The sequence below is a fragment of the Stigmatopora argus genome, chromosome 1, assembly GCF_051989625.1.
Source record: "Stigmatopora argus isolate UIUO_Sarg chromosome 1, RoL_Sarg_1.0, whole genome shotgun sequence".
Lineage (NCBI taxonomy): Eukaryota > Metazoa > Chordata > Actinopteri > Syngnathiformes > Syngnathidae > Stigmatopora > Stigmatopora argus.
The window spans coordinates 18,694,819-18,711,791 of NC_135387.1; the positions used below are offsets into that span (position 1 = coordinate 18,694,819).

Genomic DNA, 16,973 nt, shown 5'->3' on the forward strand with positions numbered 1-16,973 from the left:
TCCTTGCTCTCCGCCACAATTTTCCACTCAGTGCTTGTTTTGTCGCCTTCTTCTGTTGATAGATCAACTTTAAAAAAACAACAACAAGCAGTCGCGTGAAAATCTCAGTAACATGATAATGCCATCGCCAGGGAAAAAATGTCTTTAAATGCTGTTAAAAGGTTTTGTGAAAATTGCCAGATATTTTTTCCCGCTAGGCAGAAAAAAAATGACCTCTAATCTCCACTGAAATGAGGGAGAAAAAAAATTGTGCCCCAAAAGATTTAGGTGTTTTTCAAAAGCCCTTCAAAAAATAATTAAGCGGAACCTCTGGATGAGGGTGATAAATAATGTGCATGTTGTTGATAATTGTACAGAAAATATCTTTAAAAAAAAACAGCGAACACTAAGGCATTTTCTCATTGCCTTGTTATCAACGTTTGGGTTGGCGTTTAAGTCATTTCACAAAAGATATTGGCTGGCTTTTCTGTTTCCATAGCATTCACGTTCTTTGTAAAGTGACAATTTTATTAATTATTAAAAGGAGCCCTATTTTTTAGCCTTTTTTCCCATATGACCATGACAATGATGTCATTTTTTTCCACCTTTTGTCTTTAGTGAAAAAAAGGAAAGTGAGGATAAGTAAAGATGTTTCGGATAATAAATAGCTTGAGAACAAATGTTGTTTGGTCGTATGTTTAAATTGGGAAAGGTAAAAATTCACGCTAAACATGTAGCAGGTAACTAAGGCATTTGGTTGGGCCACTGACAATCCTGGATGTTCCTAGCATAGTAACAGAACAGAATTTCTACATGTTTTCACATATTTTAGCTTTAATAAGGTGGAAACAACTTCCTTTTCTGCTCCTTTGAATTTATTTGATGAAACATGAAAGTGGATAATCACACTAAAATTCAACACGATTGGAATACAAAACCACGTATATAGCAAATTTCATTCTAGAACTTGGACCACATACTGCATCGCACTGACAACTAGCAGCATTTACAGAAATACAAACAATCGTGCACACTAATATTTATTGTATACATTATGTCCAGCAAAATAATGACTTAATACAGTTTTGTTGGGTAATCCACGACCAGCTGGCGACCAACCCATTTTTTGGCCACTTCTCGGCTACATCAAGGTCCAATTTTTTTGGGGAGTACACGCATTTCATCTTCAAGACATTGTTTGTTGTTAAAGGTCACAGCGTATTTGCTGCTTTTCATTGTCCTTGCTGATTTTCTGTTGAGTCCGTTTGGACTCATTGACCTCCTGAGCAAACTTTTTGTAATCCATCACACTGCTCCGGGTCAGGGCTCCCGCAAATTGGATCCCCAAGTCCCTGATGTGAACTCTAACATTTGCCAAATTTCTTCGCCACGCATCGTGGTGATGGGAGCCCTGACGTTTATGTTTGCTGTCACTACGGCTCGCTTTCTGATACCCTTCGCCGACCGTTTCGGGGACGACTTTATTGTCCTCATTCCCAGTATGGCTTTTCTTCTCGTTAGCATCCGCATTCCTCGTGATATCACCACTTTGCAAATTTTCCTCGGTACTACAGTATGTGTTCACTGTGCCTTTGTGTTGCAGGTGCCGCTCTTCCCACACACCGGAGTCTGTCTTTAAGTGTGGATGAATGCCATTTTTATTTTTAGCTTCCAACATATTGGCGGTCTCTTCGGGGTGACTGGGATATGAGGGTACTTGGTTCCGTGTGGCCCAGCCACTCGCGTCTGCTTTCCTTTCCACTGCCGCCTTCGGTATCGGGGCTGAGATGGGCGGGGCCGGTGAGGGCGGAGATGGCGAAGGTTCCGTCTGCTCCCTATCGTCCACAAATTCGAGGGAGGAGCCAAGGACGGCGGCCAGCTCGGGTGTAGCCTCCACCAAATTTAGCAAGTTCTCGGCATCCGGCGTGAAAGAGGCAGTATTTGTCCAGATCTGCGACGGTGTTGTTTGACAGGAGAACGCAGCCTCTGAAATGGTGGAGACTTGGAGATGTGGGAGGAGGCGACGGAAAGTGCGAGGTGACATTTGAAGACGATTTAGGACATCAGTGAGGAGGAGCCAGTTCCTGGGACTGGAAAGATGGCATGAAGGAGAACACAAGTGGAATAAGTTAACCTGATAAAATTAGATAAAAACTCTCGGGCCAGCTAGCAGGCGCAACTACGTATGTGTTTCCACATTCATTTAGTGTGGTCATATATGCAGTACATTTGAGACTTTTGACAAAGTTGTAAGCTGTCAACTCAGAAGACGAGATGCTGCCTGTGTGTGCTTGTACACCATCTTTAACAAAAGAAATGGCTGAATGTTAAGACGAACCACATGTATACATGTACATCTATGTATGTATATGTATATTTATATACGTATGTATATGTATATTTATATACATATGTATATGTATATTTATATACGTATGTATATGTATATTTATATACATATGTATATGTATATTTATATACATATGTATATTTATATACATATGTATATGTATATTTATATACATTTGTATATTTATATACATATGTATATGTATATTTATATACGTCTGTATATGTATGTATAGATGTGTATATTTATATATGTATGTATATTTATATGTATGTATATATGTGGGTATATATATATATATATATATATATATATATCAGCAACACTTATTCATTTATTTATTTACTAATTAACTTATTTATTACCTATTTATTTATGTCTAAAATGTCTTTTCCTGTGTCTGTATTCTCACCCTCTTGCTACTAATCTAATCTAATCACATCAAAATAAAAGCAGCAATTTTTTTTAAATGAAATTTTGACTAATAAACTAGCAATTACACACAATTACTCAAAATGAGCAACGTAAGCCTTGTTATTTGACTTTCCTCTTCTTTCCTTTTATTACTATGCTAAATTGCAAACAGCCAACACGCTTAGAAAACCTTCAAATCTGAGCTGAAGGTCATCAGACAGTAGCACAGACACACTTACCCCACTGATGGTGACACCTGCAGGGTGTAGCATGGAAGCAATGGTTGGTCTGACATCTCAAATTCAAACGCCTCTCCTCTGACCTGTCGATCTGTCTCTTTCCCCTCACCCTCCTCATCTTCAGGCCCAGGGGGGTTGGCTAGGATGTCGTAAACCCCGCCCTCGCTGGTTGGTTCTGTCAAAGTGTTCAAAAAAGGCACGATCCATACAGTGTCGAATCACTTTGCACATACTAGAGTTTGTGTATGTTTGCTTAACCGCGCAAATGTAAAAAAAATGTTACAACCTTCTACTTCTCTGCTTTTAACCCTGCGGTTTATAATGCAGTCCATCTTATATATTAATTTCAACAAGTTACTTGATGTAAATATCCCATAATGCAATGTGGACACTTGTGGCATAGACCAATGTGATGACACATGATTAATACTTATGAGTCTCGATTGTTTATTCTTGAATACACTTTGACAAGATTCTATCATTTAATTGGTGCGTAAAAATCCGCCACCTTTCAAAAGGCAATTTTCCATCTTTTGGCCACTTTAGGTTAAACACGTTTTTTTTGTGTCTAACTTGACGTCACAAGCTAATGTACAGCCGATTCCTTCAATCCTTTTGGTTTTTAGCATTCCTTCACTTAAATGTGCGTGATTGTGTGAAACTAACCGCACACAGAACTGCCGTAAAAATCCCAACAGACTCCAGGATCACCTTCCGACCTTCCCTGGAGATCAGCGAGATATTCTGCGGAGAGAGGGAATGAGACGGGCCATTAGCGACCCGCGACGACGGCGGTGGAAAGATAACAAAAGGAGCCGCTCCAACAGTGGGAGACGGGCGTGTTCAGACGGAGGCGGCGGATCGCCCAGAGAAGACGGATGCCGGCAGGTGTGTAAGTGTAAGTGTGTGTGTGGTTTTGCGCGGCAGTAAGCTGCTTTGGGATTCAGCAGCCGAGCCTCATTAAAACCCTCTGGAGGGAGAGAACAAACACAGGCGGTGAATTGTAATCAGGCTGTCGGACGCACAAACGCTGCAGCACTTTTCTCTTCTTCTCGTGTGCACAAGCAACTGTAATATGCAGGAAGTAGATGGACACTTTACTAACTCGTCCAACTTAAGTGGAAATACTGGTCAATAGTCATCACATCCTCACAATTTGGAGAAATTTGAATAGAGCAAATAGTTATGAACGCCTTCCAAAATGCTGAGAGCGTCTGAATTATTTAAACCGTAAATGTACACACACACACACACACACACACACACACACACACACACACTTAGACTGTGAACTAGTTGAGGCTGGCTCAACAGTGTTTAATTTGATTTCAAAGCATAATCTGACATTATCAACAGTAAATTATGTGTCAATCATTATACGGCACAATTATAATAATCAACAGGTAGACTGTTTGGACAGCTGCGAATGTGTCTTATGAAATGCATTAAAACACCTTTGTTTTGATGTATGGGGAAGAATTGCCTTCATATGCAAAAACCTCTAAACGACACACTTGTATTCTCCTCCTACCCTCCAAGAAGGTTTCCATGACAACACTATTGGCCATGTTTATGGGTCCTTGTCCAGAGGAAGAGGTCAGCGTTGGGTCAGCACCACAGGACAGCAGGAACCGTACCACCTCCACGTGATTATTCTCAACAGCGTCATGGAGTGGTCTGACGACAGAAACCAGAGTCACAGCTGGGCATGGATAAAACATCCGAAAAGTACTCGCTTTGAACCAAAAGTCTTAAGCACATAACAAAATATTTGGTCAAATGGGAGGAGTTTGTTCATTTTGTGAGTTGTCCGTATTTATGACCAAAGAGCCGAGTATCACACCTGGTTCCGTCTTGAGCGCTGCAGTTGATGTCCGCCCCGTGCTCTACCAGGTGACGCACATTGGCGAGCCAACCGCAAGTGCAGGCCTCGCGCAGGGCGCAATAACCAGCATTGTCTTTGTGGTTGACGTCGCAGGGCTTCAGCTGCGGACAGGAGAAACGTTCATTTATTTTTCGTACTGCACAAGGGTCACGGGAGCTTCTGGAGCCTATCCCAGTCAACTATGGGAAACGGACAGGGGACACCCTGAATTGGTGGCCATCCAATCACAGGGCACAAGCAGGCGGTCAACTATTCCCGCTCACACTTGTAACTAGGGGCGATTTAGAGCAGGGGCGAGCAAACTATTCCACAAAGGTCCGCAGTGGGTGCAGGTTTTCATTCCAACCCATAAAGAAGACACCTTCTCACCAATCTGATGTCGTACAATAGCAATCAGTGGATTGCAGTCAGGTGCTTCTTGTTTTCTACAGAAATCTTATTGGTCAACATGTCTGCTCCTGATCGGTTGGAACAAAAACCTGCACCCACAGCGGCCCTCGAGGACCGGTTTGCCCACCCCTGATTTAGAGTGTTGTACCAGCATAGCATGCATGTCTTTGGGAGAAACCTGGAGTACCCAGAGAAAAGCCACACAAGTCCGGACTATTATTATTATCATTTTAACAATTCCAATCTATTGTGGGATCCAAAATAGATCATTAATATACTATACATGGCAAGTAGATGTTGGCTAGAATGTAATGGCATTAAACCACCTTTCTATTGTGATTGTTTACCATACAGTATAGTTCAGGGGTAGGGAACCTATGGCTCGGGAGCCTTATGTGGCTCTTTTGGTGGGTGCGTATGGCTCCCAGATAACCTGTCAGTTAATATATGGAGTTCTGAACGCACCGATAGGAGCATCAAGTCGGCACTGTGGCATTGACGCTACATCTAGCGCCGCTTTAATCATCATTTTTTAATTAGACGACACTTTATGCATACAGTGATTAGCGACAGCGTAACAATGTTGTCAAAAGAATTCAGAGAGTTTTTCTACTTTAAAAGGGGTGAAATGAGGGCGCACATTTTTCAAGTAGTATTTTAATTTCTGATTATGTCTCTCAAGGAATAATATTTGAAAATATGAATTGTTTACGGCTCTTTCTGTCAAAAAGATTCCCGATCCCTGGTATAGTTAGTACCTCATCTCCAAGTCGGGTGGCATGCGGCAACAGTGTCGATGACACGGGTTCGACGACAAGGTTTAGCTGCAGAGTTGGCGTCCGCTCTTCAGATGAAACCTGCATGGGTACAAAATATACAGTTAGTAATTATAATGTTGGTATTTAGCCTTTTCCAGGTCACTTTGTAATAAGTCGAGGTGACTTCTGGGTTCGCATATTCAGGTACGCGCTTCCACGTCAACATGAAAAAAATGGGCCAGACGGCAGCCCGTTTCTGTTTGTCTGTCGATGGGAATCTCTATCTCAGAGCTGCTGACACCGGCGACTGCCTCTGTGCGTGACGCCCATGTGCAGACGGTGCTCGCCGCCACGCTTCAGCAGGCACAATACATGCTTTGCCCCGGAGGGGTGCGTGTCTGCGTACGCCAGCTCGCTGCCCAGCAACGACGGATGGTAAAGTGACAGAAGATGGTGTGCGCGTTCGCACGTTCACACTGCCAGAGGAAATGTCTGCTATGCTGTCACAAAAACGACGGCCGAACGCACACGCAAAACTCAGGGCGGAAAAAAAAGAAAGGACTATTTGCTCAATGTTACTGTGATTTCCAGGGTCTCTATTTCCACGTTATTTTATCTAGTTGATTTTGCAAACATAGTTGGACATACAAGTATATATATTTTTCTGTCCCAGGAAAATAATGCTGAAAAACCCATTATGTCAGAGATGAGGTCAACAAACTGTCTTCGTGGTGTTTGGTGAACAATCTCACACTAAACACCACAAAAACAAAAGAAATAATCCTGGACTTTCGCAAACACAGCACAGATCTGGCCCCACTCCTCATAAATGGAGTATGCGTAGACAGGGTCCAGTCCTTCAAATTCCTGGGGGTCCACGTCACGGATAAGCTCTCCTGGTCTACCAACACCACGGCAGTGGTGAAGAAGGCCCAGAAACGACTTCATTTCCTGAGGAACAACTTGGACACTAAGCTTCTGGTAACCTTCTATAGAGCCACTGTGGAGAACACTGCCCAGAAGATCATCGGCTGCTCTCTGCCCTCCCTGGAAGACATTGCCAGCCCTCGCTACCTCAGCAGAGCCGGGAACATTGTCAGGGACCCATACCACCCTGGTAACAACCTGTTCCAGCTGCTGCCCTCTGGCAGACGCTACAGGTCTCACAAAGCACAGACAAATAAACTTAAGGACAGTTTTTTTCCCACAGCCATCAGGACTCTGAACTTGCGTTAGCACGACACACAATCCCTTCTGTGCAATAACTTTGGGGTGTGCAATAACAATGTGCAATATCTTAGATTGTGCAATATTTTAGAATTTACCTTGCCAGGATGTGACTCTTTATATTTTTACATTACTTATTTATGTTTTTTTTTTAACTCGGAAAACGCACTTTGTGGAGTAGCACCACCAATATCGTTAAACGCAGCTGTGTATGATGACAATAAAGGCTTTTGATTTTGATTTGATTTGATTTGATGTCAGTTTTGAACTTCCGGATTGTAAACAATTCTTCCAAAGAGGAGTCCAGCGTGCTTCAATCTGTTTTCGCCACTTTCAGTTGAAATTTATGAGTACAGTGGTACCTTGACATACGAGTGCCCCGACATACGAGCAATTTGAGATACGAGTAAAATTTTGAGCAAATATTTATCTTGAGATACGAGACAAATTTTGATATACGAGCAGACAGCGGACGCGAGAGGCTGCTCATAAGAACATCATGGGCACTGTCTCTCCCCGCAACTCCCTCGTGTAATGTCTCTGTGGTCGCAACTCCCTTTTTGTAATGTCTCTGCGAGCACTGGGCAGAGCGTTGCATTTTTTCAGAGTTTTTTTCCCGTTAGTCAGTGCGAATGGCGTAAATACTACTTCTCGTTTGTGTGCATCATTTTAGAAATATTTTGAAGGGAATACAAAAGCAAACATCTAGGTTGCATCTGAAAGTCATGGTGGAGGCGGGGAAAATAGAGCCCACCACCTGGCCGGGAAAAGAAAGGTATCAACATTTAAAACAAAATTAGAATTAAGTTTAGTGTAAGGTTAGAGTAAATTTATTTTTGAGTGTGTCTGCATCGTAATCCAAGTTCATTTAAATTTGTTTGTTATGTTACGAGCGCGTTGCCGTGCAAAAAGTCCCCCCCTCTCTCTGTCACTCTCTCTCCCTTCCGCGAAATCCGTCTAATTTTAGTATACTATTAAACACATTTTAGTAATATTAAACCACTAGGTATTTGTTACTTTGTTAATAGATGGCGAATTAGAACAAATAAAAATATTTTTCCAATCCAATATCCTGTTTTTGGTGTTTTTTCAGAGGGTTGGAACGAATTAATTTATTTTTTATTCATTTCTACGGGAAACGTTCGTTTGAGTTACGAGAAAATCGACATATGAGCTCAGTCCCGGAACACATTAACCTCATATCTCGAGGTACCACTGTATAGGTGAAACTGATTAAAAGCATTGTCTTACAAAAGTCCACTAGCTTAATGCTAATACATTATACCTTCCACCATAGTCAGGCAAAGGAAATTAGCATCATTTTACCTGAAATATTCTTGGACCAATTCTAACTTCCAGTACTCACCTGTGCAGTCTTCTTCTCTCCATCACCGTCCTTCTTTTCTGTCCCGCTCGTGTGCTTGGTCTTGCCGTGGCGTTTCGCTGAGGAATTTTCCAAATCGACGTCAGATGAGGACAGGAGTGACGAAGGTCCGGTGGTGTTTGCCCTGGGCTTCTGATGCTTTTCCCGAATGCAGGAAGCACCCACGAGTGAGGGCTGCCCGAGTCCAGCGCTGCCAACCTGCTTAGGCAATTGCAGGTGTGGGTCCATGTGGACAGCTAAAAAATCAGAACGACATCAATTAAACGGCTGAATTAAGGCAAAGCCTGTACGTCATATCCTGAAATGTATACAAGTTCCCCACTGACTTCAAACATTATTAAAGCAAATAGGCTCAGTTGATGAATTGCTTACGGGCCAATTAAATAAGCCTAAAAGAAGCTTTGGCAGTATTATGTGTAAATATGGAGGTGCACCTTTAAAGGCGAGGACCAGACACCAAAATGTGATGTAATCGGAACAGGGACGGACGGTAAGGACAGTCAAGTAGCAGACAATCCCGCTTCTGAGTTGTGGTCGATAGCAATTTACTGCACGTTCAATAAAGCTTGTCATTTGGCGAGCGCATGACTATAGATCATCATTCGCAATTACAACACATTACATGCCCTTAAAATGGACTGCCCTGCACAATTTCAGAAATGTGGAGGTACACCTCATTGAGATTAAACAATGGATGTCCTGTAATTTAGGGCCTCACGTGAGAAATGTCCATATCACAGCGAATTGCATGCGGAGGGCGCTCTATGCTTTTTTTATCAGCCCGCCGGGCTGTATGTGGTGGAATCTCCCAAACATTTGAAAATTCATTTTAATAATGACTTTACCATAACCAAAACAAAACTGAATACCTTTCAAGTCATCTTCAGGCAGACGGGGCTTTTTGAAGCGGGGGTCATTCAGCTCCACGCAACTCTTTTGCTTGTTTTTGTCCTCCAGGTTTACATCTGTTGTGTGAAACATTATGACTTGATGTGGATTATCGTATAATGCCAAAGAACGGTCACTGAGATTCATTTGGCCACTTGCTAGTCAAGATAGTATGAAGCTGGTGGTATGGAGAATGACAACTAACCAGTGGCATTTTGTGATGTATTTTTTATCCAGCTGTCTTCTGTTCGTCTTCGCTTCATCCAGCGACCACCGATGCTGCTCTGGTGAAATGGCTCCAGGGTGAATATGTGATTCTGGTTTGTCACCATACTGGGATCCAAACCTTTGGGTTCCAACACAGAGGATCGTTTGTTCACGTGAAGCAGAGCCCTTGCTGCACGATGATCACCTTGCCTCTGTGTCTTTTGGTTTCATTTATGTTCTTCTCTGATGAGCAACCCGGTGAATCGAAATGCGAAACAATGGAAATATTTGGAAAAATTCAACGACTTTTTACACATGTAACAGGCTTTTGTGTTCATTGGGGCGGTTCGGGGTCAAATTTAACTAAACGGTATATATTCTTCCAGGAAGAAAAAAAAATTCTGAACCACTTATCCACACAAGGGTCGGAGGGGGTGCTGGAGCCTATCCCAGCCAATCGCAGAGGAATAATTTTTTTCTTTTAATTTTTCATTTGATTAATTTTGTTATGGGACCGCAAAAACGTGTTCCAGAGGCAGCTTAAACAGTTTCACCAGCGTTGTGGTGAAAATCTTAGTGGCAATTTTATCAACTCAAATTCCACACGTGATCCAAGGCTTGAAATGTGCATGTCCTTATTAGCACGTCAAGCGAGTTCAAGGACAAAACGTGTGTGCATGTAAGAATGAACATCCTCCAGCAAAACACTGAGGAATTCCGCTTACCTCTCTCTGCTTCCATGTGGGGTGTGGGAGGGGGGTCTCCTATCTTCCCCTCACTCTGCTGGCAGAGCTCCAACCCCCCGCCGTCACTCCCCCCTGCATCACACCACTGATCGTTTGCCAGCGCAGCCTCCCCTGCCGCCGCTTTCTCGCCTTCCTGGTTTTCCTTCATCTGAGAAGAAGGCAGACTCTTAAACTGGTGGAATATCAAAATGCAGCCATTTTCCACTCTTTTCATATAACGTTGTCAGCAATCGATTTTGGGCTTTCAATTTCCTACCACAGCACTAGTCTTTAGTCTTCAGGGTCGGAGGCTCGAGTTGCATGACTTGAATTAAGTCCGGTGCGTAACCAAATTCAGGATTTGAAACTTGATTGGCTTAATCTTAGGCCACATTCACACTGGAGCCAATTCCAATTTCTCTGTCATCCAGCATGAACAGTCAATTACAAGTTTTTCAAATATGACCTGGGCTCATACAAATGTGGATGTTTTGTATAAATGTGACCTATAAAGTAAAGTCATCAACCACTGCTCAACAAAACAAATGAAAGACGCAATTGAGCAATGGTGGCTATAGGGGCAGAAGATACCTTATCTTTAGTGATACTGCATGTAAAACTATCGGGTAAAAAAATGTAGGCTTGGGTGGGGTAAAAACCCTCAAAATCGTTCCAAAACCGTGATGGCAGGGGCTTCCTGAACGTACCATGTTTACTTCAGTAAACACTGTGAAACATAACAATGTGTTACAGTGAAAACGTGTCTGTGTCTACAAGACTGAGTGAAAACATGGGGCGTTCAATCTCATTCGTGAGTAACCCACACCCTAGCCGCTTTGACAAATAATTTATCCTAAGGACAGTTTTATGGGCCCTTCGCTAGTGTCCCAAATATCAGGAAGCGAAGAATTAAATTTAGCAAGGCTTCCTCCATTGTCCTTACGGCGTTACTTCTGAATGCAACCGCAAGATAAGAACCAAATCACTCCGCCAGCCCCTCTGCTAATGGACGCAATTTCTGACTTCACAGCAGCACCGCTCTCGAATAGAACATGTTTCTATTTGTGGAGCTGCCACATCACACAAATTCGCTTTTTCCGCGCCACGACACACGGTTTTGTGGTTATCGCCCTCTCACCACTTACACAAGAAACATGCTTGGAATGAAACAATATTTTAGTTACTAGGTTGTCCTAAGTTTCCTATTTAAACTGAAGATGTTTTCAGTGCTACAGGGACCACGGGTTTGTGAAATAGTGATGATATATTGTTTTAAATGATAGATCATACCTTGCACAATTCCTGACTCGTCCAGCTGCGCTGAAAAACACCAGGTTCCTCGGTTTCATGTTTTGGTCGACTATTCAAATGGCCGTGGAAAGGTTCCTTGGAGGTACTGGTGGGAGTATCCTTACCCACACCAGGCTGGAGATCCATGAATTCATGGGTGTTCCTATTGGTCTCACTCAAGACGGTGACTCTAGAATAGTTTTTCAGCAAATGATCTTCAGCTAAGAAACCTCTGACATTGTGTCTATTTTCAGAAGGCTTGAGAGCAACGCATTGACTCTCGTCTAACGTGATTTGTTCTGTTAGGTTGATGGAGACACATGATTCAGTTTTGGCGTTGACTGCCCCATTGGAGACTTGTATAGGGACTGTTCCCCATGCTGTTGTTTCATTCGTACAAACGGAACCATCTGATCGAGAGCTGGGTCTAACAGCCGGACTCGTCGGCAATCGGGTGGATGTGGTGGAGATACAACTGTCTTTGCCTGAACGGATATTTGTGGAGGAATTCTGATTGACAAGGTCTTCTTCATCATTTGCATCGAGTCCATTGGGAAGATGATCAACTATTGGCAGGCTTTTCGAACCACCACTTTGCTTCTTTTTTGAGAACTGTTCTGGAGTCGTTCGGGCACAATGCATGCTCTGCTGGTCAGAAAAGTCTTGAGATGGAGTAAGAGAATCCTCCTCCATCAGGGTTTCCTCGGTGGGCCGTTGTAGGAATGTGTGGGCTTTTAAACCTTGTTCTCCGGCAGGCTGGTTGGTAATCAAACTGTTTTCCTGCTTGAGGGATACTTCATCTTTAATGTCTTCAAAAGGCACATCAGCATTTACTGTGTTATCTTTGACCTCAGTCGACATTTTGCAAAAAGATTTCGAGATTTGGGTTAAAGTCTGTTTGCTTCTGCTCCCACTCTGCTCATGATCTGGTTTCTTGACCTGGCTTTCTTGGTTTCTGAAATGGTCTACATTACAAGTTTTTGAAAGAGACTTGTTTGGGTGTTCTTTGAGGTCTCTGTGAGCTGGCCCTGGAAGCAACTCACCCAGTGGATCTGAGCGGAAGTGGCCAGGTCCCTTGGCTGTTATGGACGCGTGCTGCAAGGAAACATTTTCTAAAGTCGAGTGTGAAGGATAACCATGGCTGAAGCCTAAACAATCTGGAATATTTGAGTCAGTGAGACGTTGTGTGGAAATGGATTCCACATCAAGATTCAGTTTTTTGGGAAGATTTGGTTGATTGTCTTGATCTTCAAATTTGGAAAGCACATGTTTTCCAGAGAAGGTGTGTCTCTTGATACTGTTTTCAGTATGCACTCTAGGTTGGTCCAACTTTCTAAAATGGAATGGTTCAATAAAGCTTTCCAAGGATGAAACGCCAGCCTGTACTGATTTCGTTTCTGCCAAGCTTTGAAAAACATGTTCAACGACATCTGCACTCAGAGTGGAAGTTAAAGAGTCCATTTTGGAAAGTTCTGGGCTCTTTGCTGACAAATTTGCAGAGGGAAAAGTAACATCTTTTAGGTGTTTCTTCCTACCAGTCCGTAGCCTACAAGGCATCTGGGCCACGACTTCTATTTTTGACTTGGCACGGTCTGATGATTCTTTAATCTTCTTGGCAGAAAGATCCAAAGGTTTTTGATGCACTTTTCTCTCCCCTGATGTTCTTTCCCGTGACAGGAAGCGTGTGGTATTGGTGCTTTTTGTTTGCCCCAGCGAGGCTAGTTTAGAACTATGACTGCCAACGGGAGAAAACCCAAACATTTCCGTTGACGATGATGTGCTCCTCTTCAAGGTTTTCCAAGAGTCTACAGTCATCGAAACGGAGGCAGAACTTGAACGGCTTACTGGATCACAAACAGAGCTAGTCCTGCTAGTAGGACCAGTCTCGGTGGAGGTGGGGTGGCAGGACTCTACATTATTTTTGTTGAGATGGCGCTCATCAAGGTGAAAAGAAGATGATAGCGGCTCTTGGTGAAGAGAGGTGCCGAAAGTGGACGGGTCTTGATGTACCGGTTCTTGCAATGCGTGCAAGGCTGTGAGGGCAGCTTGGGTGGATGCGTGGATTCTCAAGTAAGTTTCCAATTGGGAGGAAACATATGCAGGAGAGTATGGGGCTAAGTAGAAAAGTCTGTCTTCAGGTGAGCTGCTTTCGGCACCAGATAAGCACAAGGAGGGGCATGCTAACTGCTGGTATATGGATGGGGAAGACTGGGCCAGATATGCAGCCTTGTATGCTAGACCAAGAAAAGGGTACATGGTAAAATCAATGTAAGGATTTATCCAAGGGAGTTTCAGGAAGCTACTGAAACTATTCAGTCCAGAATCCAAAGGCTTCTCATTGGACGTAGGGAAAACGGGTACTTCCTGAAGCTCTTTTGATACATTCTTGGAAAACCCATATGCAGGCGGAAGAGATGTTCCTGGTCGGGCCTGCTTAGCCGAAACAGGTTCTGTACCTGGAAGGAAACGGGTGTCGCGTTGGAGTTTTCTTTTGACCGAAGTCTTGGTGTCCACATTGAGGGAGGTAAGAGGATCCATCCATAAAGCTGTTCTGGCGTCCATCTGCAATGCAAGAGAGTCCAGGCATGATGAGAACAAAGAGTAGGTCTAGCTGTAATTCATTTAGGAGCGTAAAATACAAGGGACGTACTTAAAGTACAGTGGCTGTCATTTGTCAGATGACAGTTTTGGTCCAAAACGGTTTTTCGCCGAATAAAGAATACCGAAGTTAAAGGTGGTTTGGGCGCGAGCAAAACGTACAGTGTGTTGGGTCGGTACAGCCATTATGAGCAGTGGAAAACAGGGCAATCGGATTGTTTGTCCAGCTTTCTACATGCCGACAAGTTCTCTTTTTTCATGGTAATGAAAGTTAAAATGAGTGAAACACCTAAAGCAATCAATCAATCAGCCAATAAATCAATACACCTTTATATAGGACCTTTCAACAGCCAAATGCTGCACAAAATGCTTGCAAAAGTAAAAACAAGAACAATAATAATACACCAATAGACAAAAATAGAAAAGAAAAAAGCACAGAGAGTCAGACTAGAGCTAAGTGTAAAGGCTAGCGTCAAAGAAAATAGGTTTAAAGGTCTGGACTTTGGAATGTTCACAGTAGTATATAGCCAGGGGAACGCAGAGCCCTGGTAGGAAGATATTCAGTCAGCGGTTCAGAGGATAGCCATTGAAGGTTTTTATAAACAGACAGAATGATTTTGACCTCCACCCTAAATAGCACCGGAAGCCAGTGAGGAAAGCAGAGGACGGAGGCTGACATGGGAGCGTTCGGAGGTGTTAGTGAGGAGGCCAGCTGCTGCATTTTTCACCAATTGGAGCAGCAGTGATTTAAAATGCACGGGGAAAATTAAACCATGCAAATGAACCGTGTGAAACCCCAAGCCAGACGTGTTACAACGCCCTTTCATCAGGCATGACTTTGGTTTTTGGACTTTTTCGTTCAATAAGCGCCACATCTAGAAGAGCTAAGCTCATGTCTCCATCTGTCTTGGCCACTGTTATGCACACGTCCCCCTGGTTGTGGTTTCCACTTCCAGCAAACACGCAACGCCACGCCATGTTTCTATATGCCAATAGCCAAGTGTTGTGTGCTCCCTAAAAATGTATATATATTCTGAATGTGAGTCGCTTTTAAGACATTTGCCTTTCAGGCTGTTAAGTTGGAACTACAAGGGCAGGAGTGGAGTCTCATCTTTCCCTTTGAGAAGGGGATTTCTGCAGTTTGCAGGATGTGGGGGCGTCTTGAAATCAGGGCATCACAGGTAATGCGTCACTGGGATGTGGTCTATAGCTAGTAACACTGACCTCAACCACGTCCCCGCCAATGAGCTGTTCAGCGGAAGCTAGCCAAAAGAGAGTGAGATTGGCTTTTTTTGTTAAGCACAGAAATTTGGACAACAATTGCCAATTTACAAGTCTGGGACACGTTTGCGAAAACGTTTACGTAAAAACCCATGTTGACCGTTTTTTTACGAGCGTGACTGTTACAGCTTTGGTGTGACGTTTGGCCAGACACACCCTCATTTTCAATGTTAGTTCGCCCCTCCCAGTCAAAATGGATTGGACATGCAGTGCCATTAGTGGGACTGAAAGATTTATTTACACAGCAAGTCTTCCTGGTTCAGTAGAATTGGATGTCTATTGCCATCAATGGCATAAAAAACACTTGAATACTGAATAATGTAATTTAGGAAAAATAAAAAGACAATAATTATGGATAAAAAGATATTTATAAACGTTAGTATTTAATTAACACAAATGATCGTTCCTGGGTGTCAACAAAAAAAGTTATTTTTTAATTCCCCAAAATACTTTCTTAGCCTATAAAGCGTTGCCAAAATCATAAGATAAATGATGAATGATGGCACATTTGAACATGGAATACACATGATTTCAACGGAATGGCGTTGCCCCTTACAATGTCAAGAGCCCCCCAGCCCACCCCCATCAGACGATTGGCGTGTCGCCCCCATCTAAGTTCCACCGACACCAACAGGACTGAAAAGTGGAAGGTTAAATGTGGTCTCACCTTTTGGCCTTGGGTCGGGAAGGTGTCATTTGTCTGCCCACGTGCCAGAGTAAACACCTCTGTCATCATGGCTGAAACGCGCGCGCACGTCCTCGGGGGTCCTGGGTGGACGCGTCCAGTCCAACGTAACTAAATCGTGACACTGTCTCACCGAATAACTCATTATATTCCATATGGTGCCATGTTTTGTCTGCGCGGAGATCAATTTGTTTTTCCTCCTCACTTCTTGTGACCCACGCGCTATCCCACTGTCAAATGTCCGTGCTGCATTCACGTTTCCGGTTCTTCCTTCAAAATAAACAGGATACGGAGAGCAGACTCTGTAATGTAGTTTATAGAGTTAAAGAAAAAGATAACACATTGCCTTCGTCAAAATAATCATCGTTTCTCTCACATGCATGTGTGTATGTAATATGTATGTAGAAATCAATAAAAATAAAATAAATAAACTAGAAATCTCCGACATCTCAGTAAAACCGTAAAAACAGTGTTTTTTTCTATAAAAACAAACATAAATATGAGTACTAAGGTGATGAATTTGAGTTAAATACAACTAAATTGGGCAGCACCATGAGTAGTTAGATATGACAGGATTAGTATTGTATTTTAGAATGGCCGTATACGTATAGTATATTTTATGAAAATATGAAGTCTGCACGATACAGATCTTAACGGTAACATGGGACGCCAG

At 42.9% G+C, this 16,973-nt stretch overlaps 1 protein-coding gene across 2 annotated transcripts; it reads right to left on the reverse strand.

The window, feature by feature from the left end:
- Positions 1 to 832: 832 nt before the first annotated feature.
- On the reverse strand, positions 833 to 16,564 carry LOC144078192 (uncharacterized). Of its 2 annotated transcripts, none has more exons than XM_077606386.1 (12): positions 16,283 to 16,564; positions 11,737 to 14,298; positions 10,447 to 10,615; positions 9,720 to 9,860; positions 9,496 to 9,591; positions 8,609 to 8,862; positions 6,016 to 6,114; positions 4,826 to 4,968; positions 4,514 to 4,659; positions 3,649 to 3,726; positions 2,983 to 3,157; positions 833 to 2,069 (listed from the first exon to the last, which is right to left on the reverse strand). In XM_077606386.1, the coding sequence occupies exons 1-12, from the start codon at positions 16,349 to 16,351 to the stop codon at positions 1,184 to 1,186; spliced, it is 4,818 nt and encodes a 1,605-aa protein (XP_077462512.1). In that variant the 5' UTR covers positions 16,352 to 16,564; the 3' UTR covers positions 833 to 1,183. The 2 variants fall into 2 exon arrangements, with proteins under 2 accessions (XP_077462512.1, XP_077462510.1); XM_077606384.1 differs by having other exon boundaries at positions 9,496 to 9,594.
- Between the last annotated feature and the right edge of the window lie 409 nt (positions 16,565 to 16,973).